At 39.6% G+C, this 25,624-nt stretch overlaps 1 protein-coding gene across 2 annotated transcripts in view; it reads right to left on the reverse strand.

The window, feature by feature from the left end:
- Positions 1–11,710: 11,710 nt before the first annotated feature.
- The window catches only part of IFT80 (intraflagellar transport 80), a 73,792-nt gene continuing 59,878 nt past the window's right edge, over positions 11,711–25,624 (reverse strand). For both annotated transcript variants that reach the window (XM_075202070.1, XM_075202071.1), the window contains exons 15-20: positions 22,359–22,506; positions 20,344–20,515; positions 17,703–17,792; positions 17,453–17,625; positions 15,927–16,050; positions 11,711–12,405 (exon numbers count right to left, since the gene is read on the reverse strand). In XM_075202070.1, coding sequence (XP_075058171.1) covers positions 12,289–12,405; positions 15,927–16,050; positions 17,453–17,625; positions 17,703–17,792; positions 20,344–20,515; positions 22,359–22,506 — 824 coding nt within the window. In that variant the 3' untranslated portion in view covers positions 11,711–12,288. The remainder of the gene's footprint in view (positions 12,406–15,926; positions 16,051–17,452; positions 17,626–17,702; positions 17,793–20,343; positions 20,516–22,358; positions 22,507–25,624) is intronic.

A 25,624-nucleotide genomic window follows, 5' to 3' on the forward strand; every position in this document is an offset into this window, starting at 1 on the left:
GTTGTTTCCAGCTTTTAGCTGTCATACACTTAGCAACAAGGAGAATATGTACTGCTAACTTATCTAATGACTTCATTAATGTTAGCAGTTGGTAGACAAAGAAAAATGTAATATATACATGTGAAATGTCTTAATAATGTTTAGACCTTATTCCAGTACATAGATATATATTAGGACACGTCCACTAAGTGTGAGCACAGTATCTTCTCTGCCAACATTCCCACCAACTTCTGGTGAGGTAGATGGATATATCTGGTGGAGTCTTACGGGGACCATGTACCATCATGTATGTACCGTAAACTACTTTTCCTAAATCTACTTCCCAATCACATTTCAGTCTTGGCTCTTGATTAATATATTTCAAAATATTAGACAGTAGAAATAATACCTCTTATCAATGGCTAATAATAACATAAGCTCACAAAAGGTGTTAGTGGCCTCTATAGCTTATCCCTTGGAATTGTATTTAAATAGATGCGTATTTGTAAATATTCAAAATGTTCTGGTCAATAATGTTGTCTCTCTCAAACAAAGAGGTTAGGGAGATCCCCATCTATGAAATCATTTATTAATTTAGGGTTCAGGTTTTATTTTTTCCCATGCATGATACTGAATCCAGATAAATCTCATGTTGACATCTGCAGTTCTCAGGATCAGAATCAAGAGAGTATCACTTTGCCTAAAATAGTTACCAAAGATGTTACATTTGTACTAGACGTTTCAATCTGTACCTCGCTTAGAGCTTCTGGAAGTGAAAACCAGGCTAGGAGCTGACTTAGGTGAGTAGCCTTATAGCACTTTATGTCTGGTAGCCCCCTGCCCTATTCTGATTAAGTATTTTATTCTGTTTGTTTTCAAAATCCAAATAGAGAAGCCATCAGTAACTGTAGTTTTACAGACTGTTCTTTATTGCTATATCTATTTCCTCTATGGAAAGCACTCTTTTTATGTCTACAACCCTGGCTATCCAACCTAGGTAGGCAACAATCTAAAAGGGAAAGAAATAAGCTTTTGGGCATGTAATTTATCTGCCTTATCTACTTTATCATAATACTTTTAGTTAAGTCACCTCAGGTTCCTTTTCATGCGAGCAGACAAGAAGATATTTAATTCTTTCACTTTGATCAACCTGTCCAAATCTTGTTTGCGATGTGTACTTTTAGGTATTGTGACCGGGTGGACTTACTTCGCCACCCAGTCCGTTGGCGGGAAGGATGTTCTTCTTGCAGAGTTTATCTAATTTTCTCTCTCATCATCAGTTATCGACTGTTACTGACCACCGCTCTTGGTGGCACCGGCCACCAGACACTCGCCAACTTGCAAATGCCAACTGCGCAATAGTTGTCGGAGGATTTGGCTGCCACCACTAGGCTCCTTCACAGTGCTAAAACCGCTCACTTCTGGGGTAGGTGGTATAGCGGATACAGCACTTCTTGTTGTGGGTTGGCTGTTACCTCCTGATCACTTACTATGGATCAGGACTGCTGGGTAGCAGGCAGAGTATTGACACAGGGATGCTTGGTTAAATACAGGACAGCTGTGGAACAGATTAGTGTGTAAGCACTTAACTGTTGGTCACAGAATACAGCAGGCAATAGGTGTCAGGAAGAATCATCAAGCAGTGATGTTTATTTCCTTAAGGGGTCCTTCAAAGACCATTACACACTAGTTGGAGGTACTAGTGATCATCTAGAAGTACTGATGGCAGCTGTCACCACAAAGTCTGAGATATTACATCAGATATTTTGCATGAGGTTGTAATATATTCTCTAATCTTGAATTATTACAAAATTCACATCAATCTGTGATGTCCTAAATTACTTGCTGGTTGAATTCTTCATGTAATTTGTTTATCTTTTTAACTAGACAGGATAAAAGGTACTGACCCCCTGCTGTGTATTCAGGCTAAAAAAGTGTTGGTCATTCACAGATAAAAAAAATAGGCTTAATAAGCATGGAATTTCCTTTCTTTAAACAGTTGCAGAAACAAATTTCCTCTAACATGGCATCAGTACTTTTCCAATTCAATACTCAGTATGTTTGCAATGATAAACATTGACGCACTGCACCACTAAGTGAAATAAATTTAATAAATTATTTCTAGGTGATCCAGCTACAGGTATATTTTAATGTTTTTGGAGTTGTTTAATCAGTCCTTGTATACTCTGAAATATATATATTTATTTATATCTTGGCTTGTGAATCTAACTGTATAAGATGACCTCTCATGACTGACCTCCCAGCGATCATGGTTTTCAACTCTTGGGATGGATTCAAGGAGTATTCCTCTAACAACTGAGTAAGGCATTGCCTACTCACTCCATCTTGCAAAAAAAACTTCATTTAGGTGCCATGTCAAGGCAGGAGTGTTTAATCCATTTAACTTTCACTGGGGAATGGTTGGACCAGGTTATAGGGAAATCAAAGGTTTTAATAATTCTAGTTGCTCCATTTTTACTTAAGAACAGCATATCTATTCTAATATAGGTGTTGTGGCTCCTGAGTAATAAGTGTAATCACTAGCCCTGTGATCCCATACTCTCCAGGAACCAAACAAGAGTGGATTCCTGAGGAGAAAACTTTTGAACTTTTGAACAACTGACAGATTAATCTAAACCTTTGTTTCCCTCATCTAAATATTATTTAGAACAGTATTGATGTCCCATGTCATTATAATCTCCCCTTTTGCATATTAAGACATTTAACAGATGTTAACACATCCCAAGGGTAGAGAAAGAAAGGGAGAATGGTCATAAACAAGGAAAATACAATGACTCCTAACACTCAATGGGCGAGTCAGAATTGTTGAGTTAAGTCAGCGTTTCCCAAACCCAGGGGTCCCTGAGGACTAACAGTGCAGGTTTTCCAGGTCACAAATGAATTAATTTGTACCACCTGTGGATCTTTCAAAATGTATCAGTCTGAAATAAATGCACCTGTGCTCCAGCAAAGATATATGGAAAACAAGCACTCTTAGGGGTCCCTGAGGACTGGGTTTGGGAAACACTGAGTTAAGCAGAGGTTAGAGCCTGGGGAAAAGCCTCATTTATACTTCAGTCCAGTTGACAAGCAGGGGGTGAAAATAAACAAGCGTGTAGATGACATTAAGGAACCAAACAAGAACCTTCTGGCTAACAGCTTCTTACATTAAAACAATTCTATAAAACAATGATCACAACAAGTATATGGTAAACTAAGATCAAGTTTTGGTATTAGGTCAGAATTTTAGATGAGACAGATCAAAGATTTCCTTAACTGCATAAGTAGGACATATTACAAAAACTTAATCATGGTGAATGATATGGTTTCAATAGTATAAACAGAAACTATGATTTTAAATTTAGCTTTTTAACTTTAGAGGCCAAGGGAGAAAAAGTCATCCAAATTATATTTTATACACATTAGATTGTAAACAGTCTGTAAGACACTGTTAAAAATTCCATGAAAAACTAAAGTACCACTTTGGAGCACCTTTGTAAGGCTTCTCCTTTCCCTTCAGGTTCTTGAATTACCACACATTTAAAACCTTTTGTAAATGTCAAACTAACAATTTTCTTAAGTTTTAGTCTCTAGTTGTTAGTTCATATTCGATTTAAACTGCAAAAGAGTACTCCCTAACTCTATTATGTCCAAGTTTTATCGATTGACCTAGACAACATAGTCTCTCCTGGGTTCTCTTTTAGGAAGAAGTCTTTCTGCAGCTGCTTATGTAGCCTCTGAAGGCTTAATCATAGCATTCCCAGTTGGGCAGGAATGTTCACTTTAGATAGCAGGATCAAAGTCTCATCTGGAATCTTTGCTGAGAATGATATTCCTTCACAAAAAGAATGAAGAGGGAACCCTGTGTATACTTAACATTTTTTCTCTAAGAATCTTGCTTATGTCTTTAAGCTCAATATTGATTCTCAAATTTTTCTGATTATCTTGATTTTTTAAGGAGTATGTCTTTGGTTTTGAAGTTGTGTAGTCTAAGGACTACATTACGAGGAGGAGCAGAATTCTAAGGTCTTCAGTGTAGATTTTTCTATGGCATCAAGTGGGAATGAACAATGAACTATGGAATATTTTTAAGATTATTCCGACAACCTCTATTGTCCATGTTTTCTTGTTTGATATTTAAGTTGGAAGTCATTATGGAATTTGTTCAAAGTCTCCTCTACTTCCATATGGCATTATCTGACATTCGTTATTGTTGTTCCCAAAGAATCTGCCCTAAGTCCTATTTAAGTCACTTTAGTTCCAAGTTACTCAGGTAAGACACACTCCCTTGAGTTCATTCGCGATACCACACTACTGCCCAATATCCCCTCCATTCCTTTACCACCAGCCCCTCTCTCATGTGTTTCCCACTTCTAGCCTATTCACTCCATAGTTGGCCCAAACACTTCCTAAGCTCTGTAACCACACCTCCCTCACCCACACACCACTACCAGCCCCACAACCACCCAAGCTCCTCCTGCCCACTTCACCATATCTATCATAGCCAGCATTATGTTTTTCAGCAAATGGTGCTACAGTAGCTGTTCAGTGGGATTGGACTAGACAGGCTAGCTTCCACTCCCCTCACAAATCAATGAGCCATGGGCACCCATGACCCTGGTCGCCGGTTGTCCTTCGTTGGACCACCTTTGTTAGGTACCAACCACTGCATAGCAGGAGCACCCCACAAGACCTGCCATTTTGGAGATGCTCTGACCCAAACATCTAGCCATCAAAATTTGACCGTTGTCAAAGTCACTTAGATCATTACGCTTGCCCATTTTTCCTGCTTCCAACACATCAACTTCAAGAACTTGCTGTTCACTTACTGCCTAATATATCTCACTCCTTGACAGGTGGCACTGTAACAAGATAATTTATGTTATTGACCTCACTTGTCAGTGGTTTTAATGTTGTAGCTGATCATGGTGTGTGGGTGAGGGAGGTGTGGTTGCAGGGCTTAGGAAGTGTTTGGGTCAACTATGGAGTAATTAGGCTAGAAGTGGGAAACCCATAAGGAGAGAGGGGGTGGTGGGAAAGAAATGGAGGGTATATTGGGCAGTAGTGTGGTATCGGGAATGAACTCCATTCACAAAACCTTTTTCCCTCCTGTCTCAATTGGACCCATTCAACTCTGTTATGTGTTACCTTCCACCCACCCCACCATGTTAAAGTTACCTGCTCTCCATTCTTAACTAAACCAACTAGTCTTATAAGAGGAGGGGCAAACGCAGGATTTGTATAGGGGGGTTTCCACACCACGCCGCCAGTGGGAGTGACAATCATGCATGGGGGCTTGGCTATAATTTTAGACAGTGCTTGGCTGCTCTTCAACTCTTCCTATCCCCATAATATACATGGACAATGCTGCGTGCACTACTGTTAGGTGCATGCAGCTCTCCCTTTTCAAGCAAAGACGTGTGAAGCAAGGACAAGGTCCAGCCACCTCAATTATACAGTGCCCCAGGCTTGGAGGTTTCCAGGCACTAGGAAACCCCCCCCCCCTTCGGTTTGCCTATGAAGAGCATATAATTTACCCCACTTCACACCTATGTTTGGCACCCCTTACACTCAAAACCACTAGCACACTCATCTATACGAACATCATAATTCCAAGCAGTGCTAGTTTCATTTCAAACACACACACACACACACACACCTATCTCTCTCTCCCTAGATCTCTCTATTTCTAGATATCTATGCTCATGTCTTCCAAAGAGCTATTGTCACATGGATACATTATGGTCTACAGGTCACTGGCACCAGAGACTGTTCGCACTGACCACTGGCATTATTATTGCAGTACTTTCTCCAGATGGCGACAGACCCTCTACTAAGCAGATCGCAAAAGGGAGAGACTTTGTAATCTAAACTTGCTTCTTAGGGTCAGTCCTATAGCTTAGAAACTACCTGGCAAGAAGAGTCTTATATTTCACACAGTGCCTTCTAGGGGTTACAACTCAGGGTGCAATGGTCTAGCACTGTTGGAAGGAACTATGAATTGATGAAAAGAAATGCTTTAATTCTTGCATTAAACACTACCAAAAAATAATATTCAGCTTTTGTCACGCTAAAATACAGAGTATTGCATATTGGTGTTGCAGCATTTTTCCAATCAAGAAAACATTTAGATTATTCGCCACTACTTAAAGCTATCTATAGAATTCCCCCCAAAATCACACTAAATCAATTTATAGAATTTTAAGTCATATAGCAATTTCCCCAGTATATCGCTTTGAAAACATTCTTTGTGACTCAAAATTTAACCATGCTATGTCATGCCAGTAACATTGAAAGGTTGCATCCCCATTTATTTATAGTCATTATAGAATTATTCCGCATAATTATATTATTAAATATTATCTGACTTACAAATTTTACTCTTTCAACTATAACTTTACAACAACAACTCCTCAGTGAATTTGCCTTTCAGCAATTATTATAGTTGCTAAAAGTTTGCAGTGAAGGGAGCTATTTCACCAGAATTAATTCACTATTTAACAACAATTCATAACATTCATAAAATAAATACTTACAGGGTGCCTTTATTTTAAATAAATGCAGGATTTTGAAATTCCCCAAAAAAGAGGTGGAAGTAATTTTTCATCAAGCATTTATATTCTTTAACGTCACATCTGTTTCCAAAATAACAGCACCCCACAATCAATGCCTACATGTAAATGTTACAGAAACTGAATTGCATGATTACCCAGACATTGTTCCATAATTGCCAACGATTATGAATATATCCTTTCAGAGCAATTTTCATGGCTGGGTGCAAGAGCCTTTATTAAGCCCTATTTGACAATTATATAACTATCTAGATATCATTTTTTTTTCTTTTCACCAAGCCTACCCATTTGTAACATCTATGCAGGAAACAAATCAGAATTCCTTTGAATGCTCAGTTGCATTTGTGTGGGAGAAATTCTAAGTACCTGAGCGTGCTCAGTGTGCATTTCTCTGGCACGTGCTCAGTGTGCAGTTTTCTGGTGCGTGCTCAGTGTGAGTGCTCAGTGTTTCTCACCATACATCTGCTGCCAATAAGTTGCCTGTTGAAACCACTGCCTGAGCATAACACATTGCCAGATCATTGGCTTTGGGGCTGTTATGAGCATCTCAACAGCTACCTGTGTTCCATGTACATTGACCCAGTTTTGGATTAGGACTATGCCGATTTCTCTTCTCATTGATCCTGGCTTCCATTCTGGACTGTTGTTCACTGCATACCCCTGGACTATGATTGGTCTAACTCTACTGCTCCTAGACATGGTCTGTACACTGTGAGCACTCTACCTGCATCCAGTTTCAGTGTCTTTTCTTCTGCTTATAACACGTGTTGCTATTACATCATTTGCTGCTCAGTGCAGAAGATTTCTGCGAGTTACACATCATGGTCTGGTCTCTGTTGAACAGTAATAAAGAAATAAAATATAGGTTTCTTCTGCCCCCATCTGAGTCCATGACATTATATATATTTTATATTTATATATAGCATGCGTTTGTATATTTTATAAATAGATATACAGTCATCAGATAAGAGAGACTACCCTTTGCTGCTACAACAGTCTCCACTCTTCTGGGAAGGCTATCCACTATTCTGGAGCCTGACTGCAGGGATTCGCATCAATCCTGCCACAAGAGCATTAGTGAGGTTGGTCACCAATGTTTGGGGATATGGCCTGGCTTTCAGTCGAAGTTCCCATTCACTCCAAAGGTGTTAAATGTTGTGGTCAGGGCTATGGCAGTCAATTAAGTTCTTGCACACCGAACTCTGGAAACGATTCTTTGATAGACCCCGCTTTGTGCACTGGGGGGCTGTCAGTCTGAAACAGAAAAGAGCAAGTAGGACACTGATGCCACAAAGTTGGTAGCACACAATTCTCAAGAATGTCATTGTAGGTTCTAGCATTAAGATTTTCCATTACAGGAAATGCAGGGCCCAGGCCAAACCATGAACACAAACTCATACCAGTATTCCTCCTTCACCAAACTTTATAGTTGGCACCGCATTACGCATCTGGGTAGGAGACAGTCTCCAAGATTCTGCCAAACCGAGATTTGACAGTCAGATCCAAAGACCAATGGCGGTGTGCTTTACACCACTTCAGTTTACTTTGGCCTCAGTCACATGGTGACTTGAGGCTTGTGTGCTGCTGCCTGGCCATGGAAACCCAATCCACAAAGATCCCGACTAGCAATTATTTTGCTGATGTTGCTTCAAGGCAGTTTGGAACTCAGCAATGAGTCTTGCAATTGAGGACAGATTTTTTTTTTTACATGCTATGCACCTCAGCACTCAATGATCCTGTCCTGTGAACTTGTGTGGCCTACTGCTTCACAGCTGAGCTGTTGTTGCTCCTTGAAACTTGTCCACTTCACAATAACAGCATTTACAGTTGACCAGGGCAGCTCTAGCAGGGCAGAAATTTGATGAACTGACTTGTTGGAAAGATGGCATTTAATGACAGTGCCACATTGAACGTCACTTAGCTGTTCAGTAGAAACCATTCTACTGCTGTTTGACTAATGAGATTGTATGACTGTATGCTTGATTTTATGCACCGGTTAGCAATGGGTGTGGCTGAACTATCCAAACACACTAATTAGAAGGGGTGTCTACATACTTTAGGCCATGTAGTGTGTGTTTCTATAGACAGAAAGACTGACAGATAGATACATAAAGAGCCCAGTGAAATTTTCTGCCTTACAATGGACAGCCATTTTGTGGGTTGAACTATGTAGCAGTAGGTTTTATAAGTAGACTAACCTTTAGTCCAAAAATGTAGTGGTAGGTTAATTGGCTACTGACAAATTGGATCCTAGTGTGTGTGTGTGTGTGTGTGTGTGTGTGTGTGTGTGGTGGGGAATTCAGAAAGCTCCAATGGGGCGGGGGCTAATGTAAATGATTACATATTCTCTGTACAGTGCTTCGTAATATGACTGGTGCTATATAAATAAACAGTACCTCATGGATATTGTTCAGGCCGTATGAATATTAATTAACCATGCAGTGATGTTATTTGGTCCTTGCTGCTCATTGATTCAGTCCACAAATGGTTGTCAGAAGCGACCTGACATTTTTAGGCCCAATTGAATGCTGCCATGATGGTAAGCTGGTTTAACTGTATTCAGGTTATCAAAGATGTAATTGAGTTCTCTCCTCATGCAGTGTTGCTTTATGCCAGCTGAGAAACTGCTGCCTGCAGATCCCATTCACTGCCAGCCAATCACAAACAGCCAGTATGAGAAACCACTTGTGATCAACTGGCATGAAAGAGGAGTCCCTTGATCATTTAGCAGTTAGCAGCGAGAGTACATGCATTGTTTTGTATGGAGAACCTGGTCCATCATGCTGGGGCCACAGGGGTAGCAAAATTGCAACTCCACAGGACCCTATCTTGTTCATTACTTTTGTCGTCACAGCCCAGGCAGGACAGGAAGAGCTCTAGCACACTGTTTTTTTGCAGCCAACCTGCAATTTCTTGACACCAGCCTTGTGCTCTCCCTGCAGCTGGTTTCCATTTTGGCAGGGGACCCCGTGCTTGTAATTTCCTTGTTATAGTGGAAACCAGCCAGGCTGTGCTTAAAAGAATAGACAGCATGACCACCTGCCTTTTTAATACTTATAAGTGTAACCTTTTCCATTCATTTTAATGGATTCATACATTTTGATGGGAATTATACATGTATCTCACACACTGGAAACTCAATTGATATAAATGAAATGAATGTTCTGTAGGAATGGGCCAAATGAAAAGTGCTGTAAATGCATGAAACCGTTTTTATGCACTGATTTTGAATCAATCTCGAGTGACTTTTAGTGAAAAATTGGAGAGTGCAAGATTTCTTAGGTTTGTAAGTCAAGTTGCCTATGATAGATTCAGTAACTAGAAAATCAGCCTGTAAATCACCCCCAAAAAATAGTGATGTTTAAAACTATTTCTGCAAAGCAACTTTAGTTGATCCCCCCATACTAAATTACGAGTGCAAACATGCAAATCCTCATGATATTATGTACCTACTTTAAAGCAAATTCTCCAAGTTGTACACTTGGCAATGTCTGCAGAGGTGCAAACGTTAGCACTGTCCAATGAAGTGATTTGGCGGCTTTGGGGTGTACCTTGCAGAGTACACACTAGGCGCATGAGCATGCATACTTTTTGCACCTACTGCAAAAATTACATTCCAATTTGCAGGATGAGATAAAGGGGTGGAAAGGGTGCTTTATACAGTGGTGGGTGTTATCTGCCTTGCCCTCCACCTCTAATGAGGCAAATATCCGGTTATCTATCTTTGTAATGGGAAATATTTTACACCTTACAGTTGCATATTTTGCAGAAAAGCTCAGTTCAAAACATACTATGACCAATGCAGCAAAAAACAAACAAAAGTGACACGTACCAAAGTCAATCCTAATGATCATTGTGAGGACACCGGGGTTATTACCAAAGCTCTCTAGATACCCGGTCCTCTAGGTTCACAGGTCACACAGGTAAGGAGACAGGAAAGAAATAATAATCCCTTTTATTAAACAAAGTGCACACACTTAGTAAAATACAACAGTGCTCCCCAAGGAGAAACTTGTTCCCCCCGCCAAATATATCAAGTGTCAGAAAATCACCAGTGCAAGTAAAACTCCCCAACAAAATCCCCAGCAGGTTACCTCCAAGCACAGAGTCCTAGCAGGCCCAAACTCCTGATAATAAAATCCACAGCTGACAATCCAAGTGGGCCAGGGTTTCTGATCCTTAAGGTGGGTCTGTGTATCTTGCTGATCCCAGCCGCTCGGCCAACTCTCCACCAGCTTGGTGGGACCCTGGGTATCAGTCTCCCTACGGATGTAGGCTCACCAATTCCCCAGAATCTGCGAGTGTCTCCCGATGGAGTGGTAACAGAATCAGTCCTAGAGGTACACTGTCCGATCTCTGTCAAGAAGCTCCTGCCTCAAGCATTCCTTTAAGGCCCTGCGAGAATACGGTTACTCTCTAACAGGTCCTTGCTGTCTCCAGATTCTCCAACAACACCCCCCATCCCCCAGACAGCTCCTTTTTGGTCCCTTCTCACCACCCCCCCCCCCCACTCACTGTCCTCTTGTGATTGGTGGTGTGAAGAGTTTGGGTGGTAACCGGGGTGGAAATAGTGCATGACATCAGTGGTCACCCCTTGCTGTGATGGTGCCATTCAGACTGTGTTGCAGACTTGCTAGAACAATAGTTAGCAAACAGGGAGAGACCCCCTACTGATTTTAGATAAGGTCCTGACCCTCCTTTTTTTAACCCGTTCCACTACTTTTTGATGTCACAGGGTCCACAGCTGATTCACACTTCCTGTGAGCTGCCTCTCCCCTCCCTCTCTGGACACCACAGTAATAACAGATCTGGCCACCGGGCGGCATTTAATAACAGAGTGGGCCATGGTTGTTCAATTGGCCCACTGAGGACAGACCGGGTTGGCACGATATTCTCAATATAAGGCCCGGGTCTGTCACAATCATTTACACAGATGAATCATTTAAGACATTACGATATCTAAACGGAGTAGTATTTTAGTAGAAAAACTAAAAAGTTTAAATTAAAGGGGAAGTGTTAGTAGATTGGTATATGAATTAACATTTTAGTCTTTTATCTTGTACATTTTCAAGTGCAACAGACTGAGAAATGGGTGTGCACTTAGAATTGCACTTGCCGGACAAGATGGTACACTTGTGCATACAAAGAAGATTCCTGGGTTTTACATATGAATTTTATTTATAATAATTTTACAAAAATATTCCAGGTACAAAATAAACATCATAAATAGGATTTCATAGGTTTACATGTTCTAAAACACACACATACATATACCATTAATGGTTTCCTGGAACCCTGTACTGTTTGCAATTTTCAACTAGACATCCGTAATAAACTTTATGAAAAGGCAATATATAACTTGGTGAATGAACAAGGTAAAACTACCTAAACATACAGCCAATAGCTGATGTGCATATAAATTAAAATGGAAAAAAAAAAAAAAAAATCACACAAAAAAAAATAATAAAAAAATAACATACCTGATCATTTCTATACCAAAAGTAGGTAACCTGTGACTTTCCAGCTGTTGTTCAACATGTCCCTTCATGTTTGCCAGCCAGGATCTGGCAAGGCATGCTGGGACACTGTAGTTTCAAAACAGCAGGACAGCCTCAGGTGGCCATCATGTAGGAATAACTGCCCACATGCAATCCAGACTGATAAAACATGAACTCCTTCAGGAACAGTCACTGTTTATACACTATACTAGTTAAGGATGACTAGGAATGCTCATATTTCAGTGTTGTATAGAAATGCTGCTCCTACTTGTGGGGACTAAGGGGCCAGCGGACGCTCGCTCTTTCTCAAGTTCCATCTCAATTTTGGCTCTGATTTTATCCCAGTCAACTTCAACCTATGTGAACAGACAAGAAATTAAAACAGAGTTACTAATAGTTGATGCACAAATGATGTCTTCAATCTGTGGATGAAACTTCTCAGTTAACCAAAATACAAAATGCAGATTGTGAGGAATTTATAAATTATTTCAAATGTTGGTGAAGAACAATATCGGACTTGATCAAAATAGAACAGTTGAGAGGAGAAGCGTATTATAAAATATTTTACCCAAATACATACATTTCAAAATTGTTATGACCCTTAAAAAACAAAAACAAAAGGGTGATACTGTGGAGGAGAAGGTAAGTTCATTGGGTGGGGTATGCATACCCGAAGAGTATCAGACCGACAAGAATGTGAGCGACATCAAGATAACAATGACGAGGATTACGACAGTCAGTATACATCTACATACCTTAATGTAGATGTGCAGCATTTGCGATAGGTACTGACCGTCGTAATCCTCGTAATCATTATTTTTATGTCGCTCCCATTCTTGTCGGTGTAGTAGTCCTCGTGAAAATGACTACCACCGAGTTAATTGGGCATTAATTTAATAGGGGAGGTGAGGGGAAGGTAGGAGATGGGGACATTTACTGTGGTGGGATGGGGGTGGGGGAGAGGGGAACATTTACTGTGATGGGATGAGGGGAGAGGGGAACATTTACTGTGATGGGATCAAGGCCGGATTAACCATAGGGCTAAATGGGCTACAGCCCAGGGGCCTCGGGCATCCAGGGGGCCCTTGAAAGTGCTCAGCAGCATTATTGATCGGTCGGGGGCGGGGGCGCCCCCGGCGCGATCAATGCTGCTGAGCACTTTTACTGCAGTCCTTCCCCGGCGCGCTGTAGTCTCCTTACTGAGGAGATCTCGTGAGTCTCACTTTCACAAGATCTCCTCAGTAAAGAGCGTACAGCGCGCCGGGGAAGGACCGCAATGCCAGCAGAAGGAGGTAAGTGCCTTGGGGGCGGCTCGGCTCGGATCATGGGGGGGCCCTCACGGGGGAATGGAGGCCCCCTTAGCCCAGGGGCCTCCATTCCCTTAATCCGGCCCTGGATGGGATGAGGGGAGAGGGGAACATTTACTGTGATAGGATGAGGGGAGAGGGGAACATTTACTGTGATGGGATTGGGGAGAGGGGAACATTTAACATTTACTGTGATGGAGGGGCGGAGCACGTATTGTGATGAGGGAGGGGGGCGCATGTACGGCGAAGAGGGAGGGGACATGTATGGAGTGGGGAAGGTCATGGGCCCTTCCAGATTACTTAGTACTGGGCCCCAGTTTCTGATGCCAGCCTTGCTCAGAACATTGACTATTTTGCTGCAGTAACATTGGACTACACAACACAGCTTTCAATAAATATTATACTTATGAATATAAGGGGGGTATTTAATTGTTAGCGTTAACGGGAAAAAACGAGCGCTCAAAAAATATTACCGTTTATACGGTAATATTGCGCGTGAAAAGCGTTAATACGGTAGTTTACTCGCGGAATTTCAGTTCGCCGGAGCAGCGAGCTGAAATTTCGCGAGTAATTGCCGTATTAACGCTAAGATTTTTTGAGCGCTCGTTTTCCCCCGTTAACGCTAACAATTGAATACCCCCCTAAATGTTTTAAAAGCTCTATCACATGTCAATTTCTTTCAGTAAGTAACATTACACTGGTAGGTATCTACCTGCATTCTTCTTGTAAAATGCCAATAAACTAAGAGAAATTTAGAGACAGTGTCCCGATTCTGGCTGAGTGTGTGGCTCAGAGACATGAGGGAGTATTTCAGGAAAGTCAATAGTTAGCAGATCTTTATTGCATTCAGTACAGTGAACTAAACATACATCAAAGAGATAACCTTTCCGATGCTGGGAGCAGAATTCTGGAGTGGAATTGAGACGTTATTAAAGATAGAAGATTAGTGCAGCCTAAATGTGAGAAGAGGAGGATAAAATGTTTGTACCCTTAAGGGCACAGGGCGACTATCAGAATGAGATTTGATCAGTGAGAACGATGATATCTTACTTGGGATGGAGTGATCGCTGTATTACTTAGTACTCTTAAGAAAGGAGCAGAGATAATTTAGGGAAATGCTGGAACAAAATAGCAAAGGTGAAAACAGTAATGTTATCACACTGAGCTGGACGCAGTATGGTTTAAAATGATTTGAATTTATGAGCCACAAAATTGGAAGAGACACAACAAATCTTTATTAAAAATAAATAAATCTGACATTATAGCTACATATGCCTAAAAGTGGATCCCCACATAAAAGATAGTGTATACACCATGTCATAAATATAAGACACAAAGATGTGTCTACTTGACTGCATGTACCAGACCCTCTGTAATTATCTACATTCAGTGGTGAAAGTGGGGATGTATATGGTGGTCTACTGCCTGCATTGTAAAACTATGACATTTTATTCACTTACATTTTCCATACTGACACTTCTAAATGTCCACATTGTCCACTGTCTACATTTACATCCAATTCTGCAGAGCAGGAAAAATCTCCTCTTTTAAAACTACTACAATCCCAACTGAGTTTGTCTCCGTCCTCACTCTTTAGCTAAAGGGCATTTGGGAGGGATGAGACAGACAAAAAGAAAAAAGTATGTACTTCTGGATAAGACGGTTAGTGTAATGCATCAGAGGTCCTGCCATACGCTGCAGTGAAATACTCACATAAAACTGGGAGTATGACGTTGATGGTATAGGTCTACCACCTATACATAACTGCACATTGCAAGGTATAACCCATGGGAGATGGATTCATGCATAAATTAAAGCAGGTTTCCTCTACCTGTGGTACATGTAATAAAGTCTGACCCATGAAATTAAATCAGACTAGAGCTGTCATTTATTTAGTATAGTTCAGAGAAGAAAATACAATGCGTGAAAAAAACAAAAACATTTTCCTCACGGGCGCGCTTGCGGGGCGCCAGGTAAATGCGGCACCCTCTAGTCACACTTACAATTTTCTGCCAGGGCCCGATAACAGCATTTTGTGTTTTTTTTTTCTTTTCCTTTTTACACAGTTAAAAGTGCCCCAGTGCCCCCCTTCCCCAGTGAAATGTGGCTATTTTACAGTGGAGGATGATTTGCTACAGCTAAAGGACTCAACATTTTCTCATATGAATGTCAAAGCACTAAACGTCAGTGTGCCATTGTTCTGGGACCCCAAGTACTTGTCTATAATTATTCTGGGGTCCCAAACCACTGGTAACATACCTCCATGCTAGAGTTGAGTACATGAAGGTCAATTACTTACACGGATCTAAAAAACAGGGAAACTTTATAAATTATATAAATAATCTGAGATCGGACACTTCCATACAATGTTTTTTTAGAAGAAAAAAAAAAAAAAAGAAGCTTAGAATAAGGAATAATAGTTTTCTCTAGATCTGTATCATTGTTCATCCGGTGTATTTGTGTGGGTAGTACTGGGGGTACACTATTTATTTTAAGGAGATCTCATCTTGCAGAGGAGTTTCCTATTCTGACAGTGAAGATAACACAGACCAATACACGCATCTACTTACACCTTCTGCATATTGCAGAAATCGCTTGTTGGTTTCTTTCTTATTGAAGTCGTCCAGATACTTTTGCCGATAAGCTAAGACAGTATCAACATGTGTCTTGTGTTTCACAGCCAATTCCAGGGCTCTAAATTAAAAACATAAATTTCACTTTCAGTCGAATGTCTGCATACAAAAAGGTAAAATAAATAAAAACAAAAAGGAGGCGACCAATTTTCTTAATTCATATTCCTCAATTGTATATTAACTCTTGTTTTCCAACCAGAATTACCAACATTTATCAGCTTCTTGCCAGCACTAAGGGTTAACGGTCTTGCAGAGTGCAGCAACATTGCTTCAATAAAGTAAAAAGTAACAGAAGTCATTGGCTGCCTGCAACATTATACAGCACGTCATAGGGAATAGTGGTGAATCTGAACCCAGAACCCTACATTTAAAGTTCACTTGATACATACATGTTGGCTAAAATCTGTTAGAAACAACTTTAATATATGCTCCCACTAGAAAACAGCAGAAAATATAATAATATTTTGCAAATCTTTTTAGCAATAGGTGATTACGAAAAAATTACTTAGGGGGTGTTCTCATTTAAATATTGAAAATGCACATACACTTTCTAATAATTAAGAACATGATAGAAGCAACACTGTCAACAAATATACCAGCTGCTTCAATTCATTTGGCAACCAACTATAAAAAGTTTATACACCCGTATTGAAATTGCAGGTGTTTGTGATTGAAAACCCGATATCAAGATAGGTCATGTCGGACCTTTTTACACCTTTAATCTGATCTTGCAACAAAACGTGCACTGCTGTCATACAACTGACAGCAACGCAAGTGATTATCATTAACCCCAAATAAAGCTCAGCTCCTCCTGTAAGATTTACTAGCGGTTGCCTTCTACTGGCCTTTGTCTGATCATCAGAGATTATTGCCAATTTCAATAAGGGTATGAAGACTTTTTATTTCCACTGTACATTATGGAAAATGTAGATAATTAATCCCTAAGAGCAGTAAATGGATGAATATAATGAATTATATTGTACAATTAAAATGTAAGTAATATATACAAATATTAATAATTAACTGCCACTTAAAACACAGCTGTTTTTCATTCTTAACAGTTCAGGTGCCCAAACCTGTGTTCTTATGGCAGATACAATGTCCGAAACGTAGAGATTATATTTGCTAGGAGCTGGCTATGCGAGGTCACTGAAAGTAGCATGAAAATATATACCATTAAAATTGATCATGAGTGGGACCACTTGGGAAACTCTTTCCAAAAGCAGAAGCACAAATGTTTACCTAGGCTACCAAGTATGCATTAAAAACAAAAAACAAACAAACAAAAAAGCATATGTGATACTTTACATAGTAAACTTGCAGTAGCAAGTCCAATAAATGAGTATATTTCCCAGTTTGACTTTTCTTTTTTTGTTCTTGTCAGGCTTATTTCCTCCCTGAGACATGCCCCATGTACAATGACCTACGTCTGTGTGTTATGCTGTAGACCCAGAGTGTATTACCTCTCCCAGTTGTAGGAGTCAATGTTGAGCTGTATGGCTTGGTAAACCAGGCCAGCCTGCAGGATAATGGCCTCAGCTTCTTGAAAGTTCCCACTAAACAGCTGGATGTGAGCCAATCTGGAATCTTTTGATGGCAGATCTTTAATTGAATTTATGTACTGAACTTTGTCAATCTGCAAGAAAAATAAAAGATGCTGCAGAAAACAGAAACATACATCAAAGTAGTGCTAGTATAATGATGTTTCCTTACTTCCCCAATTGCTGCATATGCAATCTCGGCTGTTGACATCTCCTTATTTGCAATAGCCATAGCTGCCAGACAAGCCCACGTGGACTGCTCCTGTAGGTATTGAAGTATATAGCAGATTTATAAACATTCAATAAATTATAAACAAAAGATTAAAATAATGTAAACAAGTTACTGGACTCGGGTATACTTAAGCATGTTTTCCACATTTTCTATGTGTTATTCTGTTAAGCTTATAGGTGTCATTCTTTTAAATTAATCAGGAAAGAGAGGCTGGTGTCTCTATACTGAAACCACTATTTCCATATCTTTCACTGTACACTTAGGAGGGACAAGAAGTTTCCTTGTGATTTCCAGATTTGATGCGGACCATTGTTTTTCCGCAGTAAACATCCAGCAAAGTTTTGAAGAGTAGGTGGCAGACAGTGCATCTCTCTGCCAATGACTGTGAAAAACAAGTAATCAGCGTTTACAGTGAATAGATGTACAACCATTAAAGGGGGGTGGGGGGGGGGGGGGAGGACTTGGAGGTACTTTGATGAAAATGTAAAGTAAAAAAAAAAAAAAAAGTAAGATTTTGACACTGGAAAAATTAGCAAATAGTCTTGAAAATAATGCCAACAATTGGAGGGGGTAGATAGGCATAGATGGATGGGGGCAGAAGGACAGTATGATGACGAAGTGAAGAGGGAAGTGGGGACTTTGGGCATCATCATCACCATTTATTTATATAGCGCCACTGCCACTGCAGTGCTGTACAGAGAACTCATTCACATCAGTCCCTGCCCCAGAGCGAGAGAGAGAAGAGAGAAGAGAGAAGAGAGACAGAGAGACAGAGACAAAGACTAGGGTCAATTTTGATAGTAGCCAATTAACCTACCAGTATGTTTTGGGAGTGTGGGAGGAAACCAGAGCACCCGGAGGAAACCCACGCAAACACGGGGAGAACATACAAACTCCACACAGATAAGGCCATGGTCGGGAATTGAACTCATGACCCCAGTGCTGTGAGGCAGAAGTGCTAACCACTTAGCCACCGTGCTGCCCCATGAGTGGGCATGACTGATAATATATATATTGATGGGGCAGTAAAGTGACAAAAAATAATCAAATCAATGTAACTTTTATATTGGTTTAAATCTCAAATGAAAGTGCAACTTGTTTCACAGGATACCCTAAATGTAATTCTCCATGTCTGTTCATTTTCTGTATGTATGTGTGTGTGGTCATTGTATGCCATTCTCTTTTCTTATTATTTATATATGTAGACAACTTCATAATACCACTACTCTTGTCCGATGCCTGGCTGTAATTCTCAACCTCTGAAGATGTTATTATTTATATTAAAGATACAATACAATTACACATGTAGATTTACACCTACAATAAGCAACACTATATAGCGAATTATCATTTTACCCTTGAAAATATCCAAAGCATTCAGTACTTCCAGCATAGATGCTGTTACTCCAACATGCAGAAAAGACACGGGGATTATGTGGAAATTAAACAAACAATATGAATATAGCCAAACTTGTTAGGATTAAACACCTGGATATTTAATATTTAAAATATCTCTATAAATGCAAATTACATGAGCGCCACCACCAAACAGAAAACAAAACATCCTATATCCTAAAGAGCAGGAGAGGTTGTAAGACAATACCTTGTTGCTGCAGCTGGTACCAACTTTTTTCTTTCTTTCTATAAACAAAGTTTTATGTATCTTGGCCATTATGCTGGGTTTGCACATTTGAATTTGCTGGGATGCAACAAAAAGAGACCATTGCTCTCAATGGACCAATTCAAGAGAAAAGGAAAGCTGCAGAAGGCTTTGTCTGTATTACAACATATGTTGCTGCAGTGCAGATGTTCATACAAGCCCGTTCCATTGTTCCATCCCACACAACAGCCTGGTGCTAGGAGGAATGCCAGGGGCACCAGTGAAACTGCCATATGAGCAGAGCTTTAGCCACTGAATTGAAACTGCCCACAGGAGGTGCTAAACTGAGTGACAGCCACAGATAGGAACAGGCTAGTGTAACATAATACAAAGGAACAAAAACATAATCAAATAATTATGGTTAATAGGCTATATTTATACTGGCCACACCGTATGTGATGTTTCACCCAGAGATGTTATATACACACACTTTTATACATATACACACACATATATACACACAAACACACACACACACATACATACATACATATACACACACTTACATATACATGCACCCATGTAGAATGGCATACATCAAAGAAATAGTTAAATTCACTCTGCAAAGTCACATTAGTGTAAATGTGTCATTATGTTGCCTATTTGCGCCACAAATAGGCAAAATAATATATACATATTTGATTTGCCTTTTCGATTTACCATTTGGTTTTATTCTGTATCCTGTATAACAAATGTCTATTACAATGATAGTGGCATACAAGTTGTTTCTTTTTAGTCAGTGCACCTTAAATATTACTGACAGTGCCTAACTTTTGGGAGTCATTTCTATTTCCATTCAATGGATTTCTATCCTTTAATGATGCTATTAATTTATACTTTAATGTTACATACTGGAGGCAAAAAACAAACAGCTATATGCTTATATCTGAAATTAAGAGTAAAATAAGTTAAATTAGTTACCTTGACAAAACGACAGAGCCTCAGAGCTTCGTTCCACTTAGAAGCAGTGACATAATCATGAATAATTGCTGGATATGGGGAGATGTTAACGTGGACAAGTGAGCCGTCACTTCTTCGGATTGTAACTGTGTTCCCAACAAAACTCACAATTTGGGGACTTTTACTATACTCGCTGGAAATAAAGAAACCAGAAATCATTAAAGCTCTACATACATATCTCACATATCTGAATGCAAAGCACAGTGTGCAGCATCTCATACAATTGCAGTATTTGGAAGCTTGTACACTCATTTCCTTAGCAAGTTTTGGATAGCTCACTTCTTTTTTTATCTTCTTCTTTTTGTTTTTTACTGCAGTGATGTTGTATCGAGAATAGAGATGAATGAATCTGCCGCAGTGTGGTTATCGTGACATGCATTTATCAAAACAGCAATAAGCTAATTACATGCACTCAAGCTTCATTTAGAATATACAATTAAATAAAACAAACAGACCATAAATGTATATCACAATTACATTGAAAAGGCTGTTATCACCATCCTACTTAGTGTGCCTAATCAATGTGTCAATAAAAAGGTACTGAACACTGGTCACATGACTCCCTCTGAAGGTATGCTGAGAGAAGGCACTTGTCAATTGATGCAAAATGCAATTAGATTTCAAGATAACCTCATAAGCAACTTGTTTTCATGTCACTGAGCATAGAAACAGGATGTTCTTTTCCAGGGCCTTCGCCTCCCACTGTTGTTAAGCAATAACCTGTGTTTCAGGCTCTGTCTAAGATTACAGCACAGGGGTACTTTACAGCCTGTAAGCAATTGACTGTAGACTATTTTTATTTATAAAACGGAATACCAGTAAGAAATACACGGAGATTCCAAATATAAGAGAGTGGAATTTATTGTAGTAAGACTGGCATATCTCTTGTAGCACACCGCAGCTTTCATCACCATAGGGGGGGGAACATGCTGGATTAAAGAATGGGAAGTATAAAACAGTGATAGGTTCTCCTTAAATACATCATTAAAACACATGAAAATAAATCTGTAGGATAAGATCTGAGTTGCAGCGATGTTTACTGCCCAATGTTAAACCACACTGGTTCAATAAGAAGCACAACCTCAGGCTGAATGACAGATGAATACAGAGGATCAAATCTACACAGCTTGTGGTAAAGCAATCAAAGTATGTCAGTCTCTTGTGGCAAAGACAAACACAATTGTATCATTCTATGTCCAGCAGGTGGCGCAATTCTCCATCTGCTTGGCAATGGAGTAACTCCTTTTGTTCTGCTTGTTGTGTGGGTTATGCTCTGGTCATCACTCCCCATACAATGGGCCGGCCCTTCTAGAAAATGTATCACAGAGGAGCATAGTATAATAAGGTTACAGGGTAGTGTCATACCACCAAATATTACACTATTGTCATCACGGTGGTACTAAATATAACTGCTTTTAAAACAAGTTCAAGCAAGAATCACAGTTGAAACCACAGATAATCCCTGTAAATACTTTGTCATATGGCTAAGTTCAGGGTTTTCCAGATGCAGCTTTTCTCCAGCATGACACTACGGCAAAGAATACAGATTTGTTCCTGCTTGAATGGGAATCATAGAGAGTAGAAATTTGAAACAGATTTTTTTAAGCAATGGGCAGAAAAGAAAGAATCAAGAATAACTTCAAAGGCTAACTGTACTGGACAAAGTTAAAATAAACTAAATAAAAAAAAAAAAGAAGGGTAGAAATTAAATATTCATATGAAACAATGACTTGTCCACTTTAATTGTTAATTGGATACACTCCCTAATATAATGTACCTAACACAGGTCTTCTTTCTAGACTCCAAAGTGTCCCGTGTGGCGCCAGCTCTAGCGTCTGAACCTTGAAATGTATGCATGCAATGTCTCCATTCTTACAACGTGACCAGCGTTACATGACATTAATAAAGAAAATAATATAGGATTTATTTTTTTTAATGATAATGACAAAATAAATATTTTTAATGGGAATACATACCTTCCATCTTTTTCAATAACTGTTTTTGGCAACAAATCTTTATCTACATAAGCTACGTTGGGATAGTACCAGACTGTGAAACGATTATCCTGAATTCCACACAATATGTTAGATACGTCACTCCAGGCTAAAGTATGTGCCATACTGCCTATAAAACAAGCAGGAAAAAAATAATACCATCATCATCAACATTTATTTATATAGCGCCAGCAAATTCCGTAGTGCTTTACAATTGGGAACAAACATTGATAAAACAATACTGGGTAATACATACAGACAGAGAGGTAAGAGAACCCTGCTCACAAGCTTACAATCTATAGGACAATGGGAGTTAGAAACACAAGGGCATGTGCTACATCATATTGCACAATGGACCAGCTAGAACGCAAAGGTAAAAGTATTGAGTGGACTGGTGTGTTGCAATGTTGGTCAGAGGGTTGTTGTCTTGCATTAGCTGTGTAGAGGATGGTAAAAGGGTAATCTAGGGAAATGAAGATGTTGGTTGAGGAATATCATAACCTTGTCTGAAGAGGTGGGTTTTCAGTGAACACTTGAAGGTTTGAAGACTAGAGGAAAGTCTTACTGTGCGAGGGAGGGAATTCCACAAAGTGGGTGCAGCCCGGAAAAAAATCCTGTAACCGAGAATGGGAGGATGTGATGAGAGTGGAGGAGAGACATAGATCTTGTGCAGAACAGAGGTGTTGAGTGGGGAGATATTTCGAGACCAGTGAGGAAATGTATGTCGGTGCAATTTTGTTGATGGCCTTGTATGTTAGTAGAAGAATTTTATATTGGATTCCTTGAAATACAGGCAGCCAATGTAGAGACTGACAGAGTGGCTCAGCAGAGGAAATACGGTTAGTAAGGAAAATCAATCTAGCCGCTGCGTGCAAAATAGATTGTAGGGGTTCAAGTCTGACTCTGGGAAGACAAGTAAGGAGGGATTTGCAATAGTCGATGCGGGAGATGATGAGTGCATGAATTAATGTTTTTGCGGTGTCTTGTGTCAGATATGTGCGTATTCTGGAAATGTTCTTTAGGTGTATTTAACATGATTTAGATATATAGTTGATGTGGGGAATAAACGACAGTTGTGAATCAAGGATTACACCTAGGCAACGAGCTTGCGGGGTGGGATTTATGGTCATGTTATCAACAGAAATAGAAATGTCAGGCAGGAAGCTTCTGTTCTTGGGTGGGAATATTATTAATTCAGTTTTTGAAAGATTGAGTTTGAGTTGGTGAGAAGACATCCAAGATGAAATGGCAGAAAGACAGTCAGTAACGCGAGACAACACAGATGGTGAAAGATCAGGAGAGGATAGATAAATTTGTGTATCATTCGCATAGAGATGATACTGAAATCCAAAGGAGCTTATTAGTTTTCCAAGAGAAGTGGTGTAGATAGAGAATAGCAGAGGACCTAGGACTGAGTCTTGTGGAACTCCAACTGATAAAGGAAGCGCAACAGAGGTGGATCCAGAGAAATTAACACTGAAAGAGTGATTAGATAGGTAGGATGAGAACCAGGATAGGACAGCACCTTCAAGACCTAGGGATTGTAGCGTTTGAATGAGGAGAGAGTGGTCAACAGTGTCAAATGCAGCAGAGAGATCCAGGAGAATTAGAAGAGAGTAATGATTATTATTTTTTGTTGTGATCAAATCATTGACAACCTTGGTCAGCGCAGTCTCTGTGGAGTGTTGAGAGCTAAAGCCTGACTGAAGAGGATCCAACAGGTTGTTTGCTGTAAGAAAGTGTGTGAGACGAGTGTAGGCAATTCTCTCGAGAAGCTTGGAGGGGCCTGGGAGCTGGGAGATGGGGCGGTAATTTACGAGAGAGTTAGGGTCAGAATTTTGTTTTTTTAAAATGGGAGTAATGACTGCATGCTTGAATAGTGATGGAATAATACCAGTAGAAAGAGAGATTACAGATTTTAGTTAGAGGGGGAATGAGAACAGGAGACAGGGACATACCAATTTGTGAGGGAATGGGATCAAGAGGACAGGAGGTAGAGTAGGAAGATGAAAAGAGAGTAGAAACTTCCTCTTCATTTGTGGGATCAAATGAAGAGAGAGTGTCAGAGGGTGATACAAAGGAATTGAGCCGATTGCCTGTCAAGGGAGAGGATACCATTTCAAGCCTGATGATACTACTACTGAGGCAATAAATAGATTGGGATGTACATGGGGCACAACTGGTACATTGCAAAACTTCTCTGCATGAGCAATAGCTAGTTTTATAGTTTTGCACATTTCCATTTCTTTAGGTATATTTGAGTATACAATGTGTTTTACTCCCAATATGCTTCACTTTCATTCTGAAAGTAAGACGACACATCTTTATTTCAAGAACAATTGTTTAATTTCCTTTCTATAAATTTATTGACTTATTTATAAAGTATTTTACGCCAAGTGGAAATAAACTATGCATAAAATCACTGTCAACTACCTATAAGTTTCAGGTCAGTTGCACAACCAAACTGCTGAGAGACCTGCAGCAATCTATGGAAGCAAAGATCACTTTATCATTGTGCCTACTAAGTAAGAAATGACCCCAATCTGCCAATCATTATTTAAAAAAATGCTCACAAATATTTAACAATTTTTAATAGTGTTTTTGTGGATTTATGTCATGATGATCCAAATATTACAAAATACATGATTATCCAGAAAAACATTCAGGATAAAATGTCCGATATGTCAATTGAAACATAAAACTCCAAAAAGACATTTCCCAGCAAAAAAAATGGGGTGTGCACATAGCAGTTTCTTGTACTATGTATGCATTGAACAGCCACATTTAAATCAACTGCACAACATATTGATAGATTGTATAATATAATATATATATATATATATATATATATATATATATATATATATATATATATATATATATATATATATATATATATATATTTATATTGTACATACATCCATACATATACACACATAAAAAATATACACACACACACATGGCCTGATTCATGTTTGGATGCAGGTCCGTTTGTGTTAAATAGTTTAGAAACAGACCTTACGCCAATTAGCGCAATTGCATTCAATTGACACAACAGTCTACGTGTTGAACGGCGGTGGGTAGGGTGCATATAGGCAATGTACAGTAAGGGCGTGCTGACTCAGATGTGGGTTTCTGTTACTCTTGTTTCAGCCATAATTTGCAGCAGCTACAGGGCAGGTGCTGACTAATAGTGATGACTGGCACTGCATAGTTTTGGAAAAGTACACATATGCATGCTACTAAAT

This window comes from Mixophyes fleayi, chromosome 3 (assembly GCF_038048845.1).
Source record: "Mixophyes fleayi isolate aMixFle1 chromosome 3, aMixFle1.hap1, whole genome shotgun sequence".
Classification (NCBI taxonomy): Eukaryota; Metazoa; Chordata; class Amphibia; order Anura; family Limnodynastidae; genus Mixophyes; species Mixophyes fleayi.